Genomic DNA, 22,248 nt, shown 5'->3' on the forward strand with positions numbered 1-22,248 from the left:
ATTTATCGGACCTTCGCTCTCCTCTGACTATGCTTCCGGCCTCTCCCTCTACGGTGCGGCAATTTTCAAATCGCCGACCCGTTCCACGTCGGACCAACTCTGGTCCCACGCCTAAATGCCAACGACAATTACCTGCTGATGATACTTCTCCACCTTCTCGTTCTTCTCAGAAACGATCGACACGTCCTTCACTACCTTTCCACGCTCAGTTTCAGACTGAACAGTGGACTAAATTCTTCACTTTACGACCAACTTCCTCTACTGCCTATCTTTCTGACCATAGTATTGGCAAGGCACTCCTACGCCATGTTGGTAAAGATATTTCTTTTCATGCTCTTAAGAGCGGTACGCGCATCATTACCGTACAGAATGCTACCCAGGCTCATGAGCTCTCTCGTCTTTCCCATATCAATACTGTTCCTGTCACTCTTGAAAAACATCATTCCCTCAATTCTTGTAGTGGTACCGTCATTCTGCCCCATACCATAGTTCAACAAAATTTCCAGACATGTGGCACTGACATTCTAGAACAGCTGGAACTCCAAGATCTCCCAATCCTCAAGGTAGACACTTACGTTCTTCCTGCCCGTGGGCGGAGACGATACCCTAGCAATGTGGCTCATTTAACTTTTGACAGCCGAGAACTCCCATCCTCAGTTTATATAGCAGACATCGGTTACAAGTTCGAAAGGTGATCCCTACACCACAACAGTGTAGAAATTGCTGGCGATTTGGCCATCCAGCGAAATATTGCAGATCTATCGCCGAATGCCCAGTCTGTGGTGCCGATGACCATTCTAATACGTCTTGCAATCGATCTCCCTCTTGCCTTAACTGTCATGAGGCTCACCCTTCGTACTCTCGCCGTTGTCAGGTCTATTTAAACGAGCGGAAAATCCGTTACCTCAAAGAGACAGAAGGTCTCCCTTATGCCATGGCAGTTTCTCATCTCCGCCTCCAAGGGAGACTCCCACGTGTTTCTTATTCCCGTGTTTCAAAACGTCCCCCCACTTCTGGTATCCCATCTTCTACACCCACCTCTGTGGTTACCTCTCCCATAATCACTCCTGTATCTAATCCTTTTGCTGTCCTCGGCTCAGACGTCCCTACTTCAACGCCTCAGTCTAATCTCGCTTCTTCGAGTTCTCTCTCACAAGCCTCAGTATCGACGAGACCTCGTACGACACCTCCTCCCAATCGTCCCTCTACTTCTCAAAAGTCAAAAAAAGGTCCGGTAACACCTCCTACCCATCTTCCACCTCCTCATTTTACCCTCCCTGTCTCTGTCCCTAGTTCTTCCCCTCTCACTGGCTCAGTTACAAGTGCAGAGGTTCACCCTCCTCCTCGTAATGTACCTTCCTCCCCTGTTCCCTCCCAAGTTTCTTCCTCTTCTGCCACCTCCCAGGTTCCTGCCTCTTCTGTCCCCTGCCACGCTTCTCCAGTTCCCTCCACCCTTTCGCCCCCCCCTACCTTGGTACAGTCCAATACAGTTCCAATCTTTACTCATCCTCCCCCTACCATTCCCAATATTGTCTCCCATACGACATCTCTGAATTCCGAAACACTTGAAGCAATCTCTGAATATATTGCAGAGACCAAACCATCAATGGACACTGATCCACCTTCTGCTCTTTCTCTCTCCTCTGCTCCATCTGCACAACTCCTTTCTTCACAGCGCACCGTTCCTTCGCTGCTTGAACACTTTCCACTGCCTCCGCATGTGGACTTTTCTAACCCTTCTAGTCCGTAGGAACCCTTACCTGCGGATTTCAAGTATCTTTATCATTGCCAATCATGGCCTATTTACAGTGGAATATACGCGGCCTCAGGGGTAATCGGGGTGAGCTTCAGATGTTACTCTCCCAGTTTGCCCCTGTTGGTGTTTGCTTACAGGAACCAAAATTACACTCTGCTGTTATTTCTCACATCTCAGGCTATAATTTATTGTATTCTTCAGATCCTTTTCCTGATGGGACCTTTAATGAAAGTGCCCTTCTTCTTCGCACTGATATTCCGTACCATCAGCTATTTGTTCATACTTCGCTGCATTACACAGCAGCCCGTATCCACTTACATAGGTTGTATACACTCTGTTCTTTATATCTCTCTCCTTCTCGGGCATTATCTATTCCGGATTTTGCCTTCCTTGTTTCGTCATTACCGCCACCGATTCTGTTACTTGGTGATTTTAATGCCCACCATTTCCTCTGGGGGGGGTCTCACTGTGATTCCCATGGAATTCAGTTAGAGGCTTTTCTTGCCACCCACCCCCTCCATGTTTTAAATACAGGTACTCACACCCATTTTGATCCTCGGACTCATACTCTCTCTTGCATCGATCTCTCAATCTGCTCTTCCTCCGCCGCATTAGACTTCACTTGGTCTGTTCTCCCGGACTTACATGACAGTGATCATTTCCCAATCATTCTTACTTCCCCTTCATATTCGCCACCTCTTCGCACCCCACGCTGGTAATTTAATCGGGCAAATTGGAACCTTTACTCACACCTAACTGTTTTTAAAGAGGTTCCTTCTTCGTCCTCCATCGATGAGCTTTTACACCTCTTCTCGTCCTCTGTTTTCACCGCAGCTTTTCATTCTATACCCCAAACTTCGGGCAGGCATTCTCAGAAATGCGTGCCTTGGTGGTCTCCTGCTTGTGCTCGTGCAGTACGTTTGAAACGCGCTGCATGGGGCAGGTACTGGTACAATAGAACCACAGAGTGACTCCTTGATTTTAAACAGAAGCGTGCGATCGCTCGCCGTGTCATCCGTGACGCTAAACGCACTTGCTGGCGAGATTATGTCTCCACCATCACCTCTGCTTCCTCTATGAGTGCAGTCTGGAAAAAAGTACGAAAACTGAGTGGTAAATGTTCTCCTGACCCGGCTCCTGTTCTGCGGGTTGCCGGTGTTGATATAGCAAACCCACTAGATGTTGCCAATGAAATTGGCAATCATCTGGTCCGTATTTCTCAGGGACTCCATCTATGCCCCTCATTTCTTTCCTCAAAGTCTGCCAGAGAGTTAGCACCCTTGGACTTTTCTTCTCTCAGAGAAGAACAGTATAATGTGCCTTTTACACTTTGGGAACTGGAGGCAACACTCTCAGCTTGTCGATCATCGGCAGCTGGGCCCGACGACATTCATATTCGTATGCTACAACATTTACATCAGTCAGCCCTTGCAGTCCTATTACGCCTTTACAATCTTATTTGGTCACAAGGAGTTCTTCCACAGCTGTGGAAATCCGCCATTGTTCTCCCTTTCCGCAAACCAGGCACTACGGGACATGAAACCTCCCACTATCGTCCCATTGCTCTTACCAGTGCAGTTTGCAAAGTAATGGAACGCCTAGTAAATAGACGTTTAGTGTGGTATTTAGAGACACACAACAGTCTCTCCACTCGTCAATATGGCTTTCGTAAGGGACGTTCTACCATAGACCCCTTACTACGCTTGGATACGTATGTTCATAATGCCTTTGCGAATAACCACTCAGTTATTGCCATATTTTTTGACCTTGAGAAGGCATATGACACAACTTGGAGGTATAATATTTTAGCCCAAGCCCACTCCTTAGGCCTCCGAGGCAATCTACCATCCTTCCTTAAGAACTTTTTAACTGACAGGCATTTCCGTGTTCGGGTTAATAATGTGCTCTCCCCGGACTTTATCCAAGCTGAAGGTGTCCCCCAGGGATGTGTTCTGAGCACAACACTTTTTCTCCTTGCTATTAATGATTTGGCCTCTAGTCTTCCATCAAATATTTGGTCATCACTCTATGTTGATGACTTCGCTATTGCCTGTGCAGGCGCTGACTGTCACCTCCTTACAGTTTCTCTCCAACATGCAGTCGACCGTGTTTCCAATTGGGCCACCACACGTGGGTTTAAATTTTCCAGCACTAAAACCCACCAAATCACTTTCACTAGACGCTCTGTCATCTCCGATCATCCTTTGTACCTCTATGGCTCCCGTATCCCTGAACGTGATACAGTCAAGTTTCTGGGCCTCCTCTTTGATCGTAGGTTATCCTGGAAACCTCATATTACCTCTCTGAAGGCAACTTGTCACAGCCGGCTGAACCTTCTTAAAACCCTTGCTCATCTTTCGTGGGGAGCTGATCGTCGAACCCTCCTTCGCCTACATTCCACCCTTATTTTATCGAAACTTGATTATGGTGACCAGATCTATTCAGCGGCATCTCCTGCTACTCTCTCTAGCCTTAACCCCATTCATCACCAAGGATTACGTTTATGCCTTGGTGCTTTTCGCTCTTCCCCTGTCGAAAGCCTCTATGCAGAAGCGAACGTTCCATCCTTATCCGATCGCCGTGATGCCCATTGCCTGTGCTACTATGTACGCTCTCATGATCTCCGCAATCCTTCCATTTATAGAATGGTCACTGATATTAGTAGACATTCTTTATTTGTTCGCCGCCCCTGTTTACTCCGTCCCTTCTCTCTTCGCCTTCATTCGCTCTTGTCTTCTCTTCAACTACCACCTTTCTATGTACATGTAGCATCTCACTTTTCCCTACCCCCCTGGGAAGTTCCAGCTGTTCGAGTCTGTTCTTTCTCCCTCCCTTGCTTGAAAGCCCAACTGTCTACGGCCGCTTCCCGCTCTCTTTTTCTTGACCACTTTCACTCTCATTCTCATGCCATTGCTGTGTACACAGATGGCTCTAAGTCTTCTGACGGCGTAGGATTCGCAGCAGTGTTTCCGGACAGCGTCGTACAAGGGCATTTACTATCTTCGGCTAGTATTTTTACTGCTGAATTATATGCCATCCTTACAGCACTTATCTGTATTGCATCTATGCCTGTGTCATCATTTGTGGTTGTCTCAGACTCCCTTAGTGCTTTACAGGCTATACAAAAATTTGATACACCTCACCCCTTAGTCCTCCGTATCCAACTTTGGCTACGCCGCATCTTTACCAAGCATAAAGATATTGTTTTTTGTTGGGTCCCTGGTCATGTTGACGTACAGGGCAATGAACAGGCAGACACTGCTGCGCGGTCAGCAGTACATGACCTACCAGTTTCTTATAGAGGTATTCCATTTACGGACTATTTTGCTGTAATATCTTCCCACCTTCACACCCGTTGGCAACAACGTTGGTCTACTATGCTCAGCAACAAACTTCAGTCTATTAAACCGAGTATAGGTTACTGGCCGTCTTCTTATCACCAGTGTCGAGGTTGGGAGACTACTCTCTCCCATCTTCGCATTGGCCATACTCGTCTTACTCATGGATATCTCATGGAGAGGCGTCTTGCTCCTCTCTGTGAGAATTGCCAAGCTCCATTATCAGTCAGCCACATTCTGTTGGACTGCCCACTTTATCAACAAGCACGCAGAATTTACCTCTGTCGTCGTCTTCGCTCCGCTGCTCTCTCTTTACCTTCCCTTCTCGCTGATGGACCCACCTTTCATCCGGACTCTCTCATTGACTTTTTAACAACGACTGACTTACTTCACAAATTCTGATACTTTCAGCCCTTTCTACTTCAATCTCTTGCTACCCTCTACCCCCATACTATCCCCTGCCCCGCTGTTTTCTGTAACCTGCTGATCATCCCCCCTCCCTTCTGCCATCCAATTCCCTTGCTTCCTTCCCTACCCTGCAGCGCTGTATAGCCCTTGTGGCTTAGTGCTTCTTTTTGATTATAATAATAATAATGGGTACGACTTCCGTGGAGACTGAACCATCCAGAATTGCCCACTAATTACAGAATGGCATATGGACAATTAAAGGCTCAGCTCCGCGAACTGAGTAAGACACCAGAATTGTTAACTGCCTATTATGATATAATTGCTGAGCAGTTAATTAATAAATTTATAGAAGAGGTACCTCCTGAGCAAGCCTAAATTTATGGTCACTATTTGCCACATCACGGAGTGAAGAAGGATTCTAAGACAACTCCTTTGAGGATTGTGTTTAATTGTAGTGCCAGGAGTAACAAAAATGTACCTAGTTTAAATGACTGTTTGATGACAGGTCCATCGTTGACGGAAAAATTAGGAGATATTAAATTTCAGAGTGAAGCACTATGCCTTTACAGCTGACATAAGTACACCTTTCCTAAGAGTGGGTTTACAAGAGGCTGACCGGGATTGTACCTGCTTCTTATGGCCTGAGAATCCTAGTGACCCACTTAGCCCTCTGAAAACATTTCGCTTTAGGAGCGTATTATTTGGCGCTACATCCAGTCCGTTCCTACTTCAAGCGACGATAAATGCACACCTTAAATGTATGGAAAGTCCATTGAGTAAAGTAATGAGCAAACAATTTTATGTGGACAATTTCCTGGGTGTGATGTCAACTGAAGAGGAACTGTTAATGACTTATGGAGAGGCTAATAAAATAATGCAAAGTGCAAATATGCCTCTGAGAGAATGGAATAGTAATTCGTCCAAATTGAAGGACAAAATAAGTAAAGATTACCCTGGAGATGAAGTGCCAAAATGTAGTAATGTATTGGGTTTAAATTGGGATACTGAGAGAGATTTGTTAATGTTAAAACCTAATAATTACAGTATGCCCAATAAATTAACTAAGAGAGTTTTGCCTGCTGAAGTTTCCAAATGTTTTGATCCACTAGGTTTAGTGTCACCCCTTACTATAAGAGGGAAATTATTAATACAGGAAGCATGGAAACTTAAATGTGCTTGGGATGAAATTCTACCTGAGGAATTCATTAACAGGTGGGATGAATTAATTGGTGATTATGAAAAAATTCCAATGTTGGAGTTCCCACGCCAGGTGGCCAATCCAAATGTAAAAAAATGTACTCCACATTTTTTGTGATGCTTCAAAATTGGCATATGGAGCAGTTGCTTATCTTCAATGTAATAGTGTTATTTCTCTCGTTATGTCTAAGGCTAAAGTGTCTCCAATTAAATCACATACCTTACCTCAGTTGGAATTAACAGCCATTTATGTAGGTGTCAAATTAGCTAATTATATAAGAAATAAGTTGCACGAGATAAATATTAATGACACTGTAATTTGTTCTGATAATGAGGCCTCTTCAAGGGGGGCTCCTTGGCGTGGTGAAGAGGCTCTTGGTCTGAGGAATTAGCCCTGTCGGTCTTCTTCCTCAGACCGAACCTAATTACCCCCCATTCTCCCCTCCCCTATCCCATCCTCCCCATCCTCCCCTTTTTCCATTCCTCCTCCTCCTCCTCACCCCTCCCTTTTGCCCTTCCTCTTTTTAGCCTTCGTGATTTCTCCCACAGGCGCGCTAGTTCCTAGGTAGGGGAAAGGACACCGGGGTCCATCCCATTCCGTTGAGGTTTCTTGGCGGTGGCGTAGTTTGCCGTGGAATCTGGATTGCCTAGGGATGTCCCGATCCCTCTCCGGTATCCCGGAGTAGCTTTGGGTGTCTTTTGGGCGACGGGTGTATCTCTGGAAGCCACCTTTCGGATTCCGGGGGTGGTGGCTGAAGGAGGTATGCTTTGTGGCGGATATCCGGCCGCCCTCTCTTTTGTCCACCGAGGTAGCTCAGCAGATGTGAGGTTGCTATCCCAGATTGCTGGTTTACTGGCATGAAGGGTAGGGTATGGCACGGGTTCCATGCTGCATCTGCGCTACTAGCGGTGTCGAGTCCTCTTGGGCGCGGAGGGGGATTTCCGGCCCTTTCATTCCTCCTGGGAACTATTCCTCCCCGCTCCCCCCTTTTTTTATTCTTTTTTTTATTTTTATTTTCTTTTCTTCTTTCTTTTTTTTTCTTAAAAACAAAAAGCAAAGGAGTAACCTAACCATGGCAGCCCTAGTCCATGAAACCACTACCCCCGGGCCCCTTCTTGATACCGCACCCCATTCTGACCCTGCCTTGTGTTTAGACCACTCTTCGGACACTCCTGATGCCCCTGTACCTCTTGCTGGTGCTGTTTCCTCACCCGCTTCAGGTACCGGGGCTTCGACTGACTCCTTCGATTTGTCTGAACTCAGCTCTCCTTTGACTATGCTTCCGGCTTCTCCCTCTACGGTACGGCAATTTTTGAATCGCCCACCCATTTCCTGCCGGACCAACTCCGGTCCTACTCCTAAACGCCAACATCAATCTCCTGATGATGCTCCGTCGTTACCTTCCCATTCTACTTGGAAACGACCGACACGTCAAGCACTCCCTCTCCACGCTCAGTTTCGGACCACACAATGGACTAAATTCTTTACTTTAAGACCAACTTCTTCTTCTGCCTACCTTTCTGACCATAGTATTGCCAAAGCGCTCCTGCGCCATGTTGGCAGAGATATTTCATTTCACGCTCTCAAGAGCGGTACGCGCATCGTCACTGTCCAGAATGCTACCCAAGCTCATGATCTTTCTCTCCTTTCGAATATTGATACTACTCCTATCACTATTGAAAAACATCTTTCTCTCAATTCTTGTAGTGGTACTGTCATTCTGCCCCATACCATAGTCCAACAGAATTTCCAGTCATGTGGCAATGACATTTTTGAACAGCTGGAACTCCAGGATCTCCCAATCCTCAAAGTAGACACTTATGTCCTTCCTGCCCGGGGGCGGAGACGTTACCCTTGCAATGTGGCTCGTTTAACTTTTGACAGCCGAGAACTCCCGTCCTCTGTATATGTCGCGGGACATCGGTTACAAGTTCGAAAGGTGATACCTACACCGCAACAATGTAGAAATTGCTGGCGTTTTGGTCACCCAGCGAAATATTGCAGATCTATGGCCGAATGCCCAGTCTGTGGTGCCGACGACCATTCTAATACATCTTGCAGTCAACCTCCATCTTGCCTTAATTGTAATGAAGCTCACCCTTCGTACTCCCGCCGTTGCCAGGTCTACTTAAATGAACGTGAAATCCGTTGCCTCAAAGAGGCAGAAGGTCTCCCTTATGCTATGGCAGTTACTCATCTCCGCCTCCAAGGGAGACTACCCCGTGTTTCTTATTCTCGTGTTTCCAAACGTCCCCCCACTTCTGGGGTCCCATCTTCTGCAGCCTCCTCTGTTGTTACCCCTCCCATAGCCACTACGGCATCTAATCCTTTTGCTGTCCTTGGCTCTGACGTCCCGACTACAACTCAGTCTGTTCTCACATCTTCGCGTCCTTCCTCACAAGCCCCAGTATCAACAAGACCTCGTACGACACCTAATACCAATCGCCCCTCTACTCAGAAGTCCAAAAAATCCACATTGCTCAAATCTTCTTTGCCCCTTCCTTCCCTTCTTCCACCTCCACACTTTACCTTTCCAGTCTCTGTACCTAGTTCTTCCCCTCTCTCTGGCTCTATTACAAGTGTGGAGATTCACCCTCCTCCTCGTACTATGCCTTCCACCCCTGTCCCCTCCCAAGTTTCTCCCTCTTCTGTCACCTCCCAGGTTTCTACCTCTTCTGTCCCCCCCCACACTTCATCTCCAGTCCCTTACACTTTTCCCTCCCCCTCTACTTTGGTACAGTCCATTACTGTCCCAATCTTTACTCACCCTCCTCCTCCTATCTCCAATATGGTTTCCCATACATCTTTGAATTCAGAAACACTTGAAGCCATTTCAGAATATATTGCAGAGACTAAACCTTCAATGGACACTGATTCACTTCCTGTTCCTTCTCTTCCCTCTCCTCCATCTTCACAACCCCATTCTTCGCAACGCTCCGTTCCTTCGCTACTTGAACATCTTCCAATGCCACCACACGTTGACTTTTCTAACCCCTCTAGTCCGTAGGTGCCTTTACCTACAGATTCCTGATATTTTCTTCATCGCCAATCATGGCCTATTTACAGTGGAATATCCGCGGCCTCAGGGGTAATCGGGGTGAGCTTCAGATGTTGCTTTCCAGGTTTTCCCCTGTTGGTGCTTGCTTACAAGAACCAAAATTACACTCGGCTGTTTTCCAACCTATCTCAGGCTATAATTTATTGTATTCTTCGGATCCTTTCTCAGATGGGACCTTTAATGAAAGTGCCCTTCTTCTACGCAATGATATTCCGTACTGTCAACTATTTGTCCATACCTCGCTGCATTACACTGCAGCCCGTATCCACTTGAATAAGTGGTTTACAATATGTTCTTTATATCTCTCTCCTTCTCGAGCATTTTCTATCCCAGACTTTGCCTTTCTTGTTTCATCCTTACCACCACCACTTCTGTTACTTGGTGATTTTAATGCCCACCATTTCCTCTGGGGGGGGTCTCATTGTGACTCACGTGGCATTCAGTTGGAGGCTTTTCTTGCCTCTCACCCCCTCCATGTTTTAAATACGGGTACTCCCACCCATTTTGATCCTCGTACTCATACTCTCTCTTGCATCGATCTATCAGTCTGCTCTTCCTCCACTGCACTAGACTTCACCTGGTCTGTTCTACCAGACTTACATGACAGCGATCATTTTCCGATCATTCTTACTTCTCCTTCCTATTCACCACCTTTCCGTAGCCCTCGCTGGCAATTTGATCGGGCAAATTGGGATCTTTACTCACACCTCACTGCTTTTAGTGAGGTTCCTTCTTCATCCTCCATTGATGAGCTCCTACACATCTTCTCGACATCAGTTTATACCGCAGCTTCTCATTCTATACCCCAAACCTCAGGCAGGCATTCTCAGAAGTGCGTGCCTTGGTGGTCTCCTGCTTGTGCTCGTGCAGTACGTTTGAAACGTGCTGCATGGGGCAGGTACCGGTACAATAGAACCGCTGAGAGACTTGTTGATTTTAAGCAGAAGCGTGCGATCGCTCGCCGTGTCATCCGTGAAGCTAAACGCACTTGTTGGCGAGACTATGTTTCCACCATCACCTCTGCTTCTTCTATGAGTGCAGTCTGGAAAAAAGTGAGGAAATTGAGTGGTAAATACTCTCCTGACCCGGCTCCTGTTCTACGGGTCACTGGTGTTGATATAGCAAACCCTCTCGACGTTGCCATTGAACTTGGCACACATCTGGTCCGTATTTCCCGAGGGCTCCATCTATGCCCCTCGTTTCTTTCCTCAAAGTCTGCCAGAGAGTTAGTACCCTTGGACTTTTCTTCTCTCGGAGAAGAACAGTATAATGTGCCTTTTACACTTCAAGAACTGGAGGCAACGCTCTCAGCTTGCCGATCATCGGCAGCTGGGCCTGATGACATTCATATTCGTATGTTACAACATTTACATCGGTCAGCCCTTGTAGTCCTCTTACACCTCTTCAATCTTATTTGGGCACAAGGAGTTCTTCCCCAGCTGTGGAAATCTGCCATTGTTCTCCCTTTCCGCAAACCGGGTACTACAGGACATGATGCCTCCCACTATCGCCCCATCGCTCTTACAAGTGCAGTTTGCAAAGTGATGGAACGCCTCGTAAATCGACGTTTAATGTGGTATTTAGAGACTCACAACAGTCTCTCCGCTAGTCAATATGGCTTTCGTAAGGGTCGTTCTACCATAGACCCCTTACTACGCTTGGATACGTATGTTCGTAATGCCTTTGCGAATAATCACTCAGTTATTGCCATATTTTTTGACCTTGAGAAGGCATATGACACAACTTGGAGGTATAATATTTTGGCCCAGGCCCATTCCTTAGGCCTCCGAGGCAATCTACCATCCTTCCTTAAGAACTTTTTAACTGACAGACATTTCCGTGTTCGAGTCAATAATGTTCTTTCCCCGGACTTCGTCCAAGCTGAAGGTGTCCCTCAGGGATGTGTTCTAAGCACAACACTTTTTCTCCTTGCTATAAATGATTTGGCCTCTGTTCTTCCACCCAATATTTGGTCATCACTCTATGTTGATGACTTCGCTATTGCTTGTGCAGGCGCTGACTGTCACCTTATTGCAGTTTCTCTCCAGCATGCGGTCGACCGTGTTTCCACTTGGGCCACCACACATGGGTTTAAATTTTCAAGTACCAAAACTCACCAAATTACTTTCACTAGACGCTCTGTTATCTCCGATCATCCTTTGTATCTCTATGGCTCCCGTATCCCCGAACGTGATACAGTCAGGTTTCTAGGCCTTCTCTTTGACCGTCGGTTAACCTGGAAACCTCACATTACCTCTCTGAAGGCAACTTGTCACAGCCGGCTAAACCTTCTTAAAACCCTTGCTCATCTTTCCTGGGGAGCTGATCGTCGAACTCTGCTTCGCCTACATTCAGCCCTCGTTTTATCGAAACTCGATTATGGTGACCAGATTTATTCCGCGGCCTCTCCTGCTACTCTCTCTAGCCTTAACTCTATCCATCACCAAGGCTTACGTTTGTGCCTTGGTACTTTTCGCTCTTCCCCTGTTGAGAGCCTCTATACAGAAGCAAATGTTCCATCCTTGTCTGATCGCCGTGATGCCCATTGCCTTCGTTACTATGTACGCTCTCACGATCTACACAATCCTTCCATTTATAGAATGGTCACCGATATTAGTAGACATTCTTTATTCGTTCGCCGCCCCTGTTTGCTCCGTCCCTTTTCTCTTCGCCTACTTTCACTCTTGTCTTCCCTTCAGTTACCACCTTTATATGTTCATGTAGCATCTCACTTTTCCCTACCCCCCTGGGAAGTTCCAGCTGTTCGGGTCTGTTCTTTCTCACTCCCTTGCTCGAAAGCTCAACTGCCTACGGTGGCTTCCCGCTCTCTTTTTCTTGATCACTTCCACTCCCATTCTCATGCCACCGCTGTGTACACAGATGGCTCTAAGTCTTCAGACGGCGTCGGATTCGCAGCAGTGTTTCCGGACAGCGTCGTACGAGGGCATTTACTATCTTCAGCTAGCATTTTTACTGCTGAACTGTATGCCATTCTTGCAGCACTTATTCGTATCGCATCTATGCCTGTGTCATCATTTGTAGTAGTCTCAGACTCCCTTAGTGCTCTACAGGCTATACGAAAATTTGATACATCTCATCCCCTAGTTCTCCGTATCCAACTTTGGCTACGCCGTATCTCTACCAAACATAAAGATATTGTTTTTTGTTGGGTCCCTGGTCATGTCGACGTACAGGGCAATGAACAGGCAGACACTGCTGCGCGGTCAGCAGTATATGACCTACCAATTTCCTATCGAGGTGTTCCATTTCTGGACTATTTTGCTGCAATAGCTACCCACCTTCGCACCCGTTGGCAACAACGTTGGTCAACTCTGCTCGGTAACAAACTTCATTCTATTAAACCGAGCATAGGTTACTGGCCGTCTTCTTGTCATCAGTGCCGAGGTTGGGAGACCACTCTCTCCCGCCTTCGCATTGGCCACACTCGTCTTACTCATGGGTATCTCATGGAGAGGCACCCTGTTCCTCTCTGTGAGCAGTGTCAAGTTCCAGTATCGATTAGCCACATTCTGTTAGACTGCCCTCTCTATCAACGAGCACGCAGAATTTACCTCCAACGTCGTCTTCGTTCTCCTACTCTCTCTTTACCTTCCCTTCTTGCTGATGGACCCTCCTTTAATCCTGACTCTCTCATTGACTTCTTGACAATGACTGATTTACTCCACAAACTCTGATGATACTTTTCGCACTCCCCTCAGCCCTTTCTGGTTCAGTCTCTTGCTGCCCTTTACCCTTTCACCATCCACTGCCCCGCTGTTATCCGTAACCTGTTGCTCATCCATCTCCCTTTTGCCACCTGATGCCCTCGCTTCCTTCCTGCCCTGCAGCGCTGTATAGTTCTTGTGGCTTAGCGCTTCTTTTTGATTATAATAATAATAATCTGATAATGAGGTATCCTTACAATGGATTCGTAATGGAAACAGTAAAATTGTGTACGTACAAAACAGAGTTGCTGAAATTAATCAGATGCAAGAGAAGTACATAAGAACATAAGAAAGAGGAACACCGCAGCAGGCCTGTTGGCCCATGCTAGGCAGGTCCTTTACAATTCATCCCACTAACAAAACATTTGCCCAACCCAATTTTCAATGCTACCCAAGAAATAAGCTCTGATGTGCAAGTCCCACTCAAATCCAACCCCTCCCACACATGTACTTATCCAACCCAAACTTAAAACCACCCAAAGTCCTAGCCTCAATCACCCAACTAGGTAGACTGTTCCACTCATCAACTACCCTATTTCCAAACCAATACTTTCCTATGTCCTTTCTAAATCTAAACTTATCTAATTTAAATCCATTACTGCGGGTTCTCTCTTGGAGAGATATCCTCAAGACCTTATTAATATCCCCTTTATTAATACCTATCTTCCACTTATACACTTCGATCAGGTCTCCCCTCATTCTTCGTCTAACAAGTGAATGTAACTTAAGAGTCTTCAATCTTTCTTCATAAGGAAGATTTCTAATGCTATGTATTAATTTAGTCATCCAACGCTGAATGTTTTCTAACGAATTTATGTCCATTCTGTAATATGGAGACCAGAATTGAGCTGCATAATCTAGGTGAGGCCTTACTAATGATGTATAAAGCTGCAGTATGACCTCTGGACTTCTGTTGCTTACACTTATTGATATAAATCCCAGTAATCTATTTGCCTTATTACGTACGCTTAGGCATTGCTGTCTTGGTTTAAGGTTGCTGCTTACCATAACCCCCAAGTCCTTTTCGCAATCTGTGTGGCTAAGTTCTACATCATTTAACTTATAAGTGCTAGGGTTATGGACACTCCCGAGCTTCAGAACCTTGCATTTATCTACATTGAACTGCATCTGCCACTTTTCTGACCAAGAATACAGTTTGTTTAAATCCTCCTGAAGTTCCCTAACATCTACGTTTGAATCAATTATCCTACCTATCTTTGTGTCATCGGCGAATTTGCTCATATCACTAGTAACATCCTCATCAAGATCATTGATATATATTATAAACAACAACGGGCCCAAGACTGATCCCTGTGGAACGCCACTTGTTACAGATCCCCACTCGGATTTAACTCCATTTATGGACACTGCTTCCTGTCTGTGAGCCATGACTCGATCCACGAGAGCACTTTTCCCCCAATGCCATGAGCTGCCACTTTCTTTAACAGTCTTTGGTGCGGAACTCTATCAAAAGCCTTACTAAAATCTAAGTAAATAATTTGAAATTCTTTATCGTGGTCAACAGCGTCAAAAGCTTTAGTGAAGAAAGTTAATAAATTAGTTAGACAAGACCGGCCTCTTGTGAATCCATGCTGAGTATCATTAATCAAGCTATGCTTATCGAGATGGCTTCTTATAATCTCAGCTATAATTGACTCTAGTAATTTGCCTACAATTGAGGTCAGGCTTATTGGGCGGTAATTAGATGGTAACGACTTGTCCCCTGTTTTAAAAATAGGAATTACATTAGCCATTTTCCACATATCAGACACTACACCTGTTTGAAGAGATAAATTAAAAATATTAGTTAATGGTTCACAGAGTTCCATTTTGCATTCCTTAAGAACCCTTGAAAAAACCTCATCAGGACCCGGTGACTTATTTTGCTTCAGTCGGTCTATCTGCTTCACAACCATGTCACTAGTGACTGTGATGTTACATAATTTATCTTCTTCAGGCCCACTATAAAAATTAATTACTGGAATATTATTAGTGTCTTCCTGTGTAAAAACCGAGAGAAAATAATTATTTAAAATCGAGCACATTTTATTCTCTTTGTCAGTAAGATGCCCATAGTTATTTTTAAGGGGTCCTATCTTATCTCTAACTTTTGTTCTATATACCTGGAAAAAGCTTTTTGGGTTAGTTTTAGAATCCTTAGCAACTTTAATTTCATAGTCCCTTTTAGCTTTTCTTATCCCCTTTTTAATGTCCCTCTTAATGTCAATATACTGATTCATAAGATGACCCTCACCTCTTTTGATACGCCTATAAATTCCTTTCTTATGCCCTAATAGATATTTCAGCCTATTATTCATCCATTTTGGGTCATTTCTATTTGATCTAATTTCTTTATACGGGATAAACGTTCTTTGAGCCTCATGTATAGTGTTCAGAAAACTGTCATATTGATAGCTCTCTTCGTTACCCCAGTCAACAGATGATAAGTGTTCTCTAAGCCTATCGTAATCTGCTAAGCGAAAATCTGGGACTGTTACTGAGTTATCCCTAGTATCATACCTCCATTCAATGCTAAATGTAATTGATTTGTGGTCGCTAGCACCCAGTTCCTCTGAAACTTCTAAATTATTAACAAGGGATTCATTGTTTGCCAGAACTAAGTCAAGCAGGTTATGGAAAATTTTCTAGGGGTGATTACCTTTATGTACTTCAACATTACATGCTTACAAGTAAACTCATTGGGAGACAACCATATTGTTTACCGTAGTCACCCCGTGTAGACATGTGAGAAAACTTAACCACCCCTGGTCACGGCAAGTGGTTCCTTCGACCTCACAATCTTATCCATATCTATCCGAGACCAGTATGGATTGGATAGCACCCACAAGTACGGTGCTACTAATTAATTGTGGACTGTATAGATTATATTAGGGTAGCTGAATGAAGGGGGGGGGTAGGTTACACATGGATATATCCATCAAGGAAAAACACTTGTACATAATCTCTCCACTTACCAGATATTCTCTGGTGGTCATTTGATGTAGCTGGATCACTCATAACCTATCCAATTACAACATACCTAACTGGCCAGTATCAGTCTGCTATAACTAGAAGGGTTACTTAACTGTGGGTGAGTGATACTCCTTATTCCCTCCATTCACCATCTCATTTCGATGTCCTGCTACACCGACACGGTTCTTATTCCAGCAGGACGAGGTATCCGTCGGTTTGTCCCAGTTTAGAAGTCGTGATTCCATAAAGCTTCACTATTCTCGGTATGAGAATCACGCGTTCACTCGGAGCAGGGCGCTCTATTTCACATCCCGCATTCTCTTAACTTAATGTTATTATCACTGATTACATTACCATTCACAAGACGATTTAACGTCTCATAATTATTATACACATTAGAGGTCACTCCATTAAGATCTGAGGCCGATGAGTGAGGCTTAACTCACGGGTATTTCCCCTGGACACACAATGGCCGCGCACCAGTCACACTCGGTCGAACCATTATTCACTAATTTTACCACCTTATTACGGTGGTCCCGTAAATCACGTTCCCTCACTCTTCACCAGGAACAGTTACGACACTTCCTATTATGAAGTGAGGCCCATATTAATCCTTAGGCCGCCGTGAATGCCAATTTCCTCATTCCATGCTTTCCCAGCCTCCTCACTACATTCAAAAACCACTGCCCCTCCCTGTGCCCCAGCTCGACCTATACCCCCGCACATCCGCGCATGCGCAAAGGGAACTCTTGGTTCTATCCTATTGTCAAATACATTTTTGACTCATATCGACACATTAAACACGTATTAGGCGCTATAGCTTCGGAAAATCAAAAAAATTTCCACACAGGTTATTACCCCTTGTAGGTTCTGTCACAAACTGCTTCAAAAAACAATCCTGAACTACTTCTAAGAAGTCGTATGATTCTAAATTCCCAGTCAAGTTTGGGTCAGCATATGTTAACATTTAATCTTATACCTGGTGAGGAGAATCCAGCTGATTTCTTGTCTCGAGGTTTACCTTATGCTAAATTTGTAAATGCTGTATCATGGTTTAAAGGACCGAGCTGGTTGGTAAATAAAGCTAATTGGCCTGTACAAAAGGCGTATATTGCTCCTGTTGAAATTACTGTGATCACCGCTCCAATAGTTTGTCCTTCCTTAGCCATTGATATAAATAGGTATTCTTCTTTACCCAAACTAATCAATGTAACTAAATTGGTGTTTAAATTTCTAAACAAGATGAATATTTCATATAAGTTTTCACATCCTCTTGAATATTGGATAAAGAGGGTACAGGAGGAAATCTATGGAAATGAGATTAAATTGATGATGGAAAGAAAAATTGTGAAAGGTTCTATAATAGAGAAATTGGGGCTGTATTTAGAGAACAATGTAATTAGGTGCAGAGGTAGGTTACAAAATGCTGAATTGGGTGATTATGCTAAACACCCTATCTTACTGCCCAAAACTCATCATCTAACAAATATGATTGTTCTAAATGCCCATAAAAATGTAATGCATGGTGGGGTACAAGATACCTTAAATTGTATTAAGGAAACTTTCTGGATTCCACAAGGACGGCAAAGTGTAAAAAGGGTGATTAAATCTTGTGTAATATGTCGCCATGTGGATGCCAGATCCTATATGTACCCAGATCCTCCACCATTGCCAAAGGAGCGTGTACAATTAGTGAAACCATTTGATGTAACAGGTGTAGACTATAGTGGTCCAATAATTTTAACAGGTACGTCAAATGGTGTTCCACTGAAAGTATATGTTTGTTTGTTCACCTGTACTGCTACTAGGGCAGTTCACTTAGAAGTGGCACAGGAATTGTCTGCAGAACAGTTTATACAGCTGTTTCGAAAATTTGCAGTTAGGAGATCCTGTCCGAGGTTGATGATTTCGGATAATGCCACAAATTTTGTAGCAGGTGCTCAACACTTGATAGAATTATATAATAGTAACGATGTTCAATCTCTGTTAACCCAGCGAGGGTGTACCTGGAAATTTATTACTCCTACAGCCCCTTGGCAGGGGGGGCTGTATGAAAGACTGATAGGCACAGTGAAGAGGTGTCTCCACAAAGTACTACACCGGAAGAGAATTAATTTGGAAGAATTCCGTGCAGTGTTAGTGGAGGCAGAAAATCGTATAAATAATAGGCCTCTCTCGTACATGAGTGATACACCTGATGCAGATGTATTAACACCTTCTCACCTAGCATGTGGAAGGAAATTGGAATCTGCCCATGTCTACAGAGATAATCCGGAAGAAAGTGATGAAGATTACAATGATGCGGCAGTGTTGTGTAATAAATTTAAAATGTTAAATAAAGTAATTGATCATTGGTCTAATCAAATGTGTGGCGTAAGGAATATCTTCTTACACTACATGAACACTTTTATGGTGCGACAGAGGCAGTAAATCGACAGACCATTCAACCAGGTGACATTGTGTTAATTGACACTGAACAACATCGAACATTGTGGCCTCTGGGCAAAGTATTGACATTGTACCCATTTGCACAAGGTGTTGTCAGGAATGTCAAAGTGTTGTGTCGTGGCCAGGAAAGTTTATGCACAATTAATAAATTGATTCCCTTGGAGTTAGGTGTTCAATCAAACGTAAATGAAAATCTGAGGGAAAGTGACACGAGTGATATGGAAGATAACGCTGACCAAGTGATGCCGGAAAATGAAATCATAGTAAGACCTACTAGGAGAACAGCCACTCAAGATAGAACCGGCTGGAATCGTCTCCTAAAGGAAGGAGTAATTTGAGTCGTTTAGCAACGAACTCCGGCCGGCCGCAGTGTGGAATATACTGTATATATTTTCCAGAAATTCAGTATATGTAAATAGATGGCCATACTGTATTTAATAATATTTGTCATAGAAAACGGAAAGCTTGCATCTGCGCAGAGGGGACTCGCCATTTTGGTTTTGAAGTGGATACAACGTTAATATAATGGGAAGAATTTTTCGTGCTCTAGAGGTTAAAATTGGATTGACACCTCTCAAATAGGAGGTGAAACTGTTGGACATGCATTCCTCCATAACTTGAGACATCAGACGACTGGACAAGACAGCTCCAGGAACCTCAGATAAGCTCTCTAGATTTGTGTATAATTCTGGCCAGTATTTTCATAAATTTAGTTAGTGAGGTTTTTCTGAGTATGATACAACTTAATATCCAGTCAAATTGGTGAGTGATATTAAGATATATTTTCCTTCTGTTATGTAATTGTGTATATATATAACCATTTATTATTTTTAATATACAGTCCGAAAATTTATATATTTACCAGTATTCCTGGTGTATGTATATTTCATTTAATTAATAGGTCCAGAGCAACTTGTGGTTATGACAGTGGTAGGTATCGAAGGGGGACATTTTTGCGACCTAGGTGTCCCAGATTCCTACTTGTCTATGTAACATTGATAAATGATAATTATCTTTGTTATCATTTACTGTTATGTACATAATTAGTTACATTCAGATAAATGCAATTTTCCACAGTATTACTTTAACGCTATTTGAAAATAATCAAATCATATTCTGTTTGTTATCAGAAGGCTTTAGTAACTTTGTATCATACAGAACGCAAATTGAGGCAACAAAAGAAAAAATAAGTGTACTATTTTATATTTCGACTTTACATTAACAGACTATTGTATATACAGTGCCCATAATTTGTTTTATTGTCTCCATGTATGGTCATTTGTGTTAATGAGCGGCATTCTTACACTTCACTTTTTTGATTCTCCTTGTAAGTAATTAACATCTTCGACAAAACAGTACAGTACCTGCAAAGGCGTCCTTGCCAATTGTGTCTATGAGGTTGGAGGAGAGGTCGAGCACTGTAAGACTGGCGTAGCTGAAGGCGTTGGTGAAAACGATGGGGATACGGTTCCTCTTCAATACCAGTGTTGTTAGTTTAGGCAGGTCGTCAGTGCCTGACGTTACGTAGTAGCTGATCTCGTTGTTATCTGAAGGCCGCGACTTTGTTAAACTTAGTGAGGGACACAGTATGTTGAGTGTTAATGAAGAAGAAACCTTGTGTGTGTGTTTTTCTATAAGATGCTCAGTGTTGTGTATTTGTGTTAAAAAGGTGCACGAAGTGTGTTAGTGGTAGTGGGAATCCGACAGTATCTTAACATTGAACCCAGAGTGTATTGTGGAAAATACTGTATATATTTTCCGGAAATACGGTAATTTATAGGTAAATAGATGCCCTATATTGTATTTTTAAAAGAAGTATGTTATCGAAAAAAAGAAGAGACTCGCCATCTTGGTTTTGAATTGGATACAACGTTAGTGTAATGGGAAGAATTTTCGTGCTCTAGAGGTTAAAATTGGGCTGACACCTCTCAAATAGGAGGCGAAATTGTTGGACATGCATTCCTGCATAACTTGAGATATCAGACGACTGGACAAGACAGCTCCAGGAACCTCAGATAAGTTCTCTAGATTTGTGTATAATTCTGGCCAGTGTTTTCATAAATTTAGTTAATGAGGTTTTTCTGAGTATGATACAACTTAATATCCAGTCAAATTGGTGAGTGATATTAAGATATATTTTCCTTCTGTTATGTAATTGTGTATATATATAACCATTTATTATTTTTAATATACAGTCCACAAATTTATATATTTACCAGTATTCCTGGTGTATGTATATTTCATTTAACTAATAGGTCCAGAGCAACTTGTGGTTATGACAGTGGTAGGTATCGAAGGGGGATATTTTTTGTGACCTAGGTGTCCCAAATTCCTACTTGTCTATGTAACATTGATAAATAATAATTATCTTTGTTATCATTTACTGTTATGTACATAATTAGTTACATTCAGATAAATGCAATTTTCCACATTTAATTTGTCCATTGGTCCTTCTTGAACCGGAAGTAATTAGTGAAGTCATTAATTAGTTAATTACTTAATAATTATATGTGAAATGACAGAAGGAGGTGGATGTTAAGTTCACAAATTTATTTAAGGTGTAGTGGATTATAATAATTACAATATTAATTTTGATAAGATAAGTCAAGTGTGGCTAAAGATTATATTAATGTGTATAAGTGTATGTGTAATTGATAAGCCAAGTGTAGCTAATTATATTAATGTGTATATTAATTTTGTAAAGTAAAAGGACACAAGTGCAACTAATGTGACATTTATTGTGGCAACGTTTCGCTCTCCAGGAGCTTTATCAAGCTTTATCTTGTACGAATTAATTGCTCTATCATATTGTATTACTTTTGTCACTACTACTACTACTTCTACTACCACTATTGAACATCGAAATGTTACCTCACAAGTATTGCACCTCACTCTGAGCCTTTATATACCCTCTGTGTCCATGTATTGTTTGTAATGGCTTGATAAAGCTCCTGGAGAGCGAAACGTTGCCACAATAAATGTCACATTAGTTGCACTTGTGTCCTTTTCCATTTACTTTACATATTGTCGGTAATTCTACCAACTTTATTATATTAATTTTGCTATGCCAAATTCTGGCAAGGATTTATTAATTTGTGTATTATTAATTTTGATGAGCCAAGTTTGTATTAATGTACATTTAAAATTTATATAATTTTCTTGCACATGTAATTGCTGAGCTCAAGTAGCTGGGATTTATTCAAAGGTAAGTTGTACTATTTACCTTTATAAAGTGCATAATTTAGTTCATAATCAGTGTTATTAAGTTGAATTTCATACATTGCATCATGGCTGAAAATGAGGAAATTAACATAGAAGACAAACATATGGAATATAGAGCAAAG

The 22,248-nt window shown here is 43.1% G+C and overlaps 1 protein-coding gene across 1 annotated transcript in view; it reads right to left on the reverse strand.

The window, feature by feature from the left end:
• The window catches only part of LOC128687401 (uncharacterized), a 48,436-nt gene that overhangs the window by 11,648 nt on the left and 14,540 nt on the right, over window positions 1–22,248 (reverse strand). Inside the window, exon 4 of the mRNA XM_070092694.1 lies at window positions 20,269–20,451. Coding sequence (XP_069948795.1) covers window positions 20,269–20,451 — 183 coding nt within the window. The remainder of the gene's footprint in view (window positions 1–20,268; window positions 20,452–22,248) is intronic.

Source organism: Cherax quadricarinatus, chromosome 40, assembly GCF_038502225.1.
Source record: "Cherax quadricarinatus isolate ZL_2023a chromosome 40, ASM3850222v1, whole genome shotgun sequence".
In the NCBI taxonomy this organism is placed as follows: Eukaryota; Metazoa; Arthropoda; class Malacostraca; order Decapoda; family Parastacidae; genus Cherax; species Cherax quadricarinatus.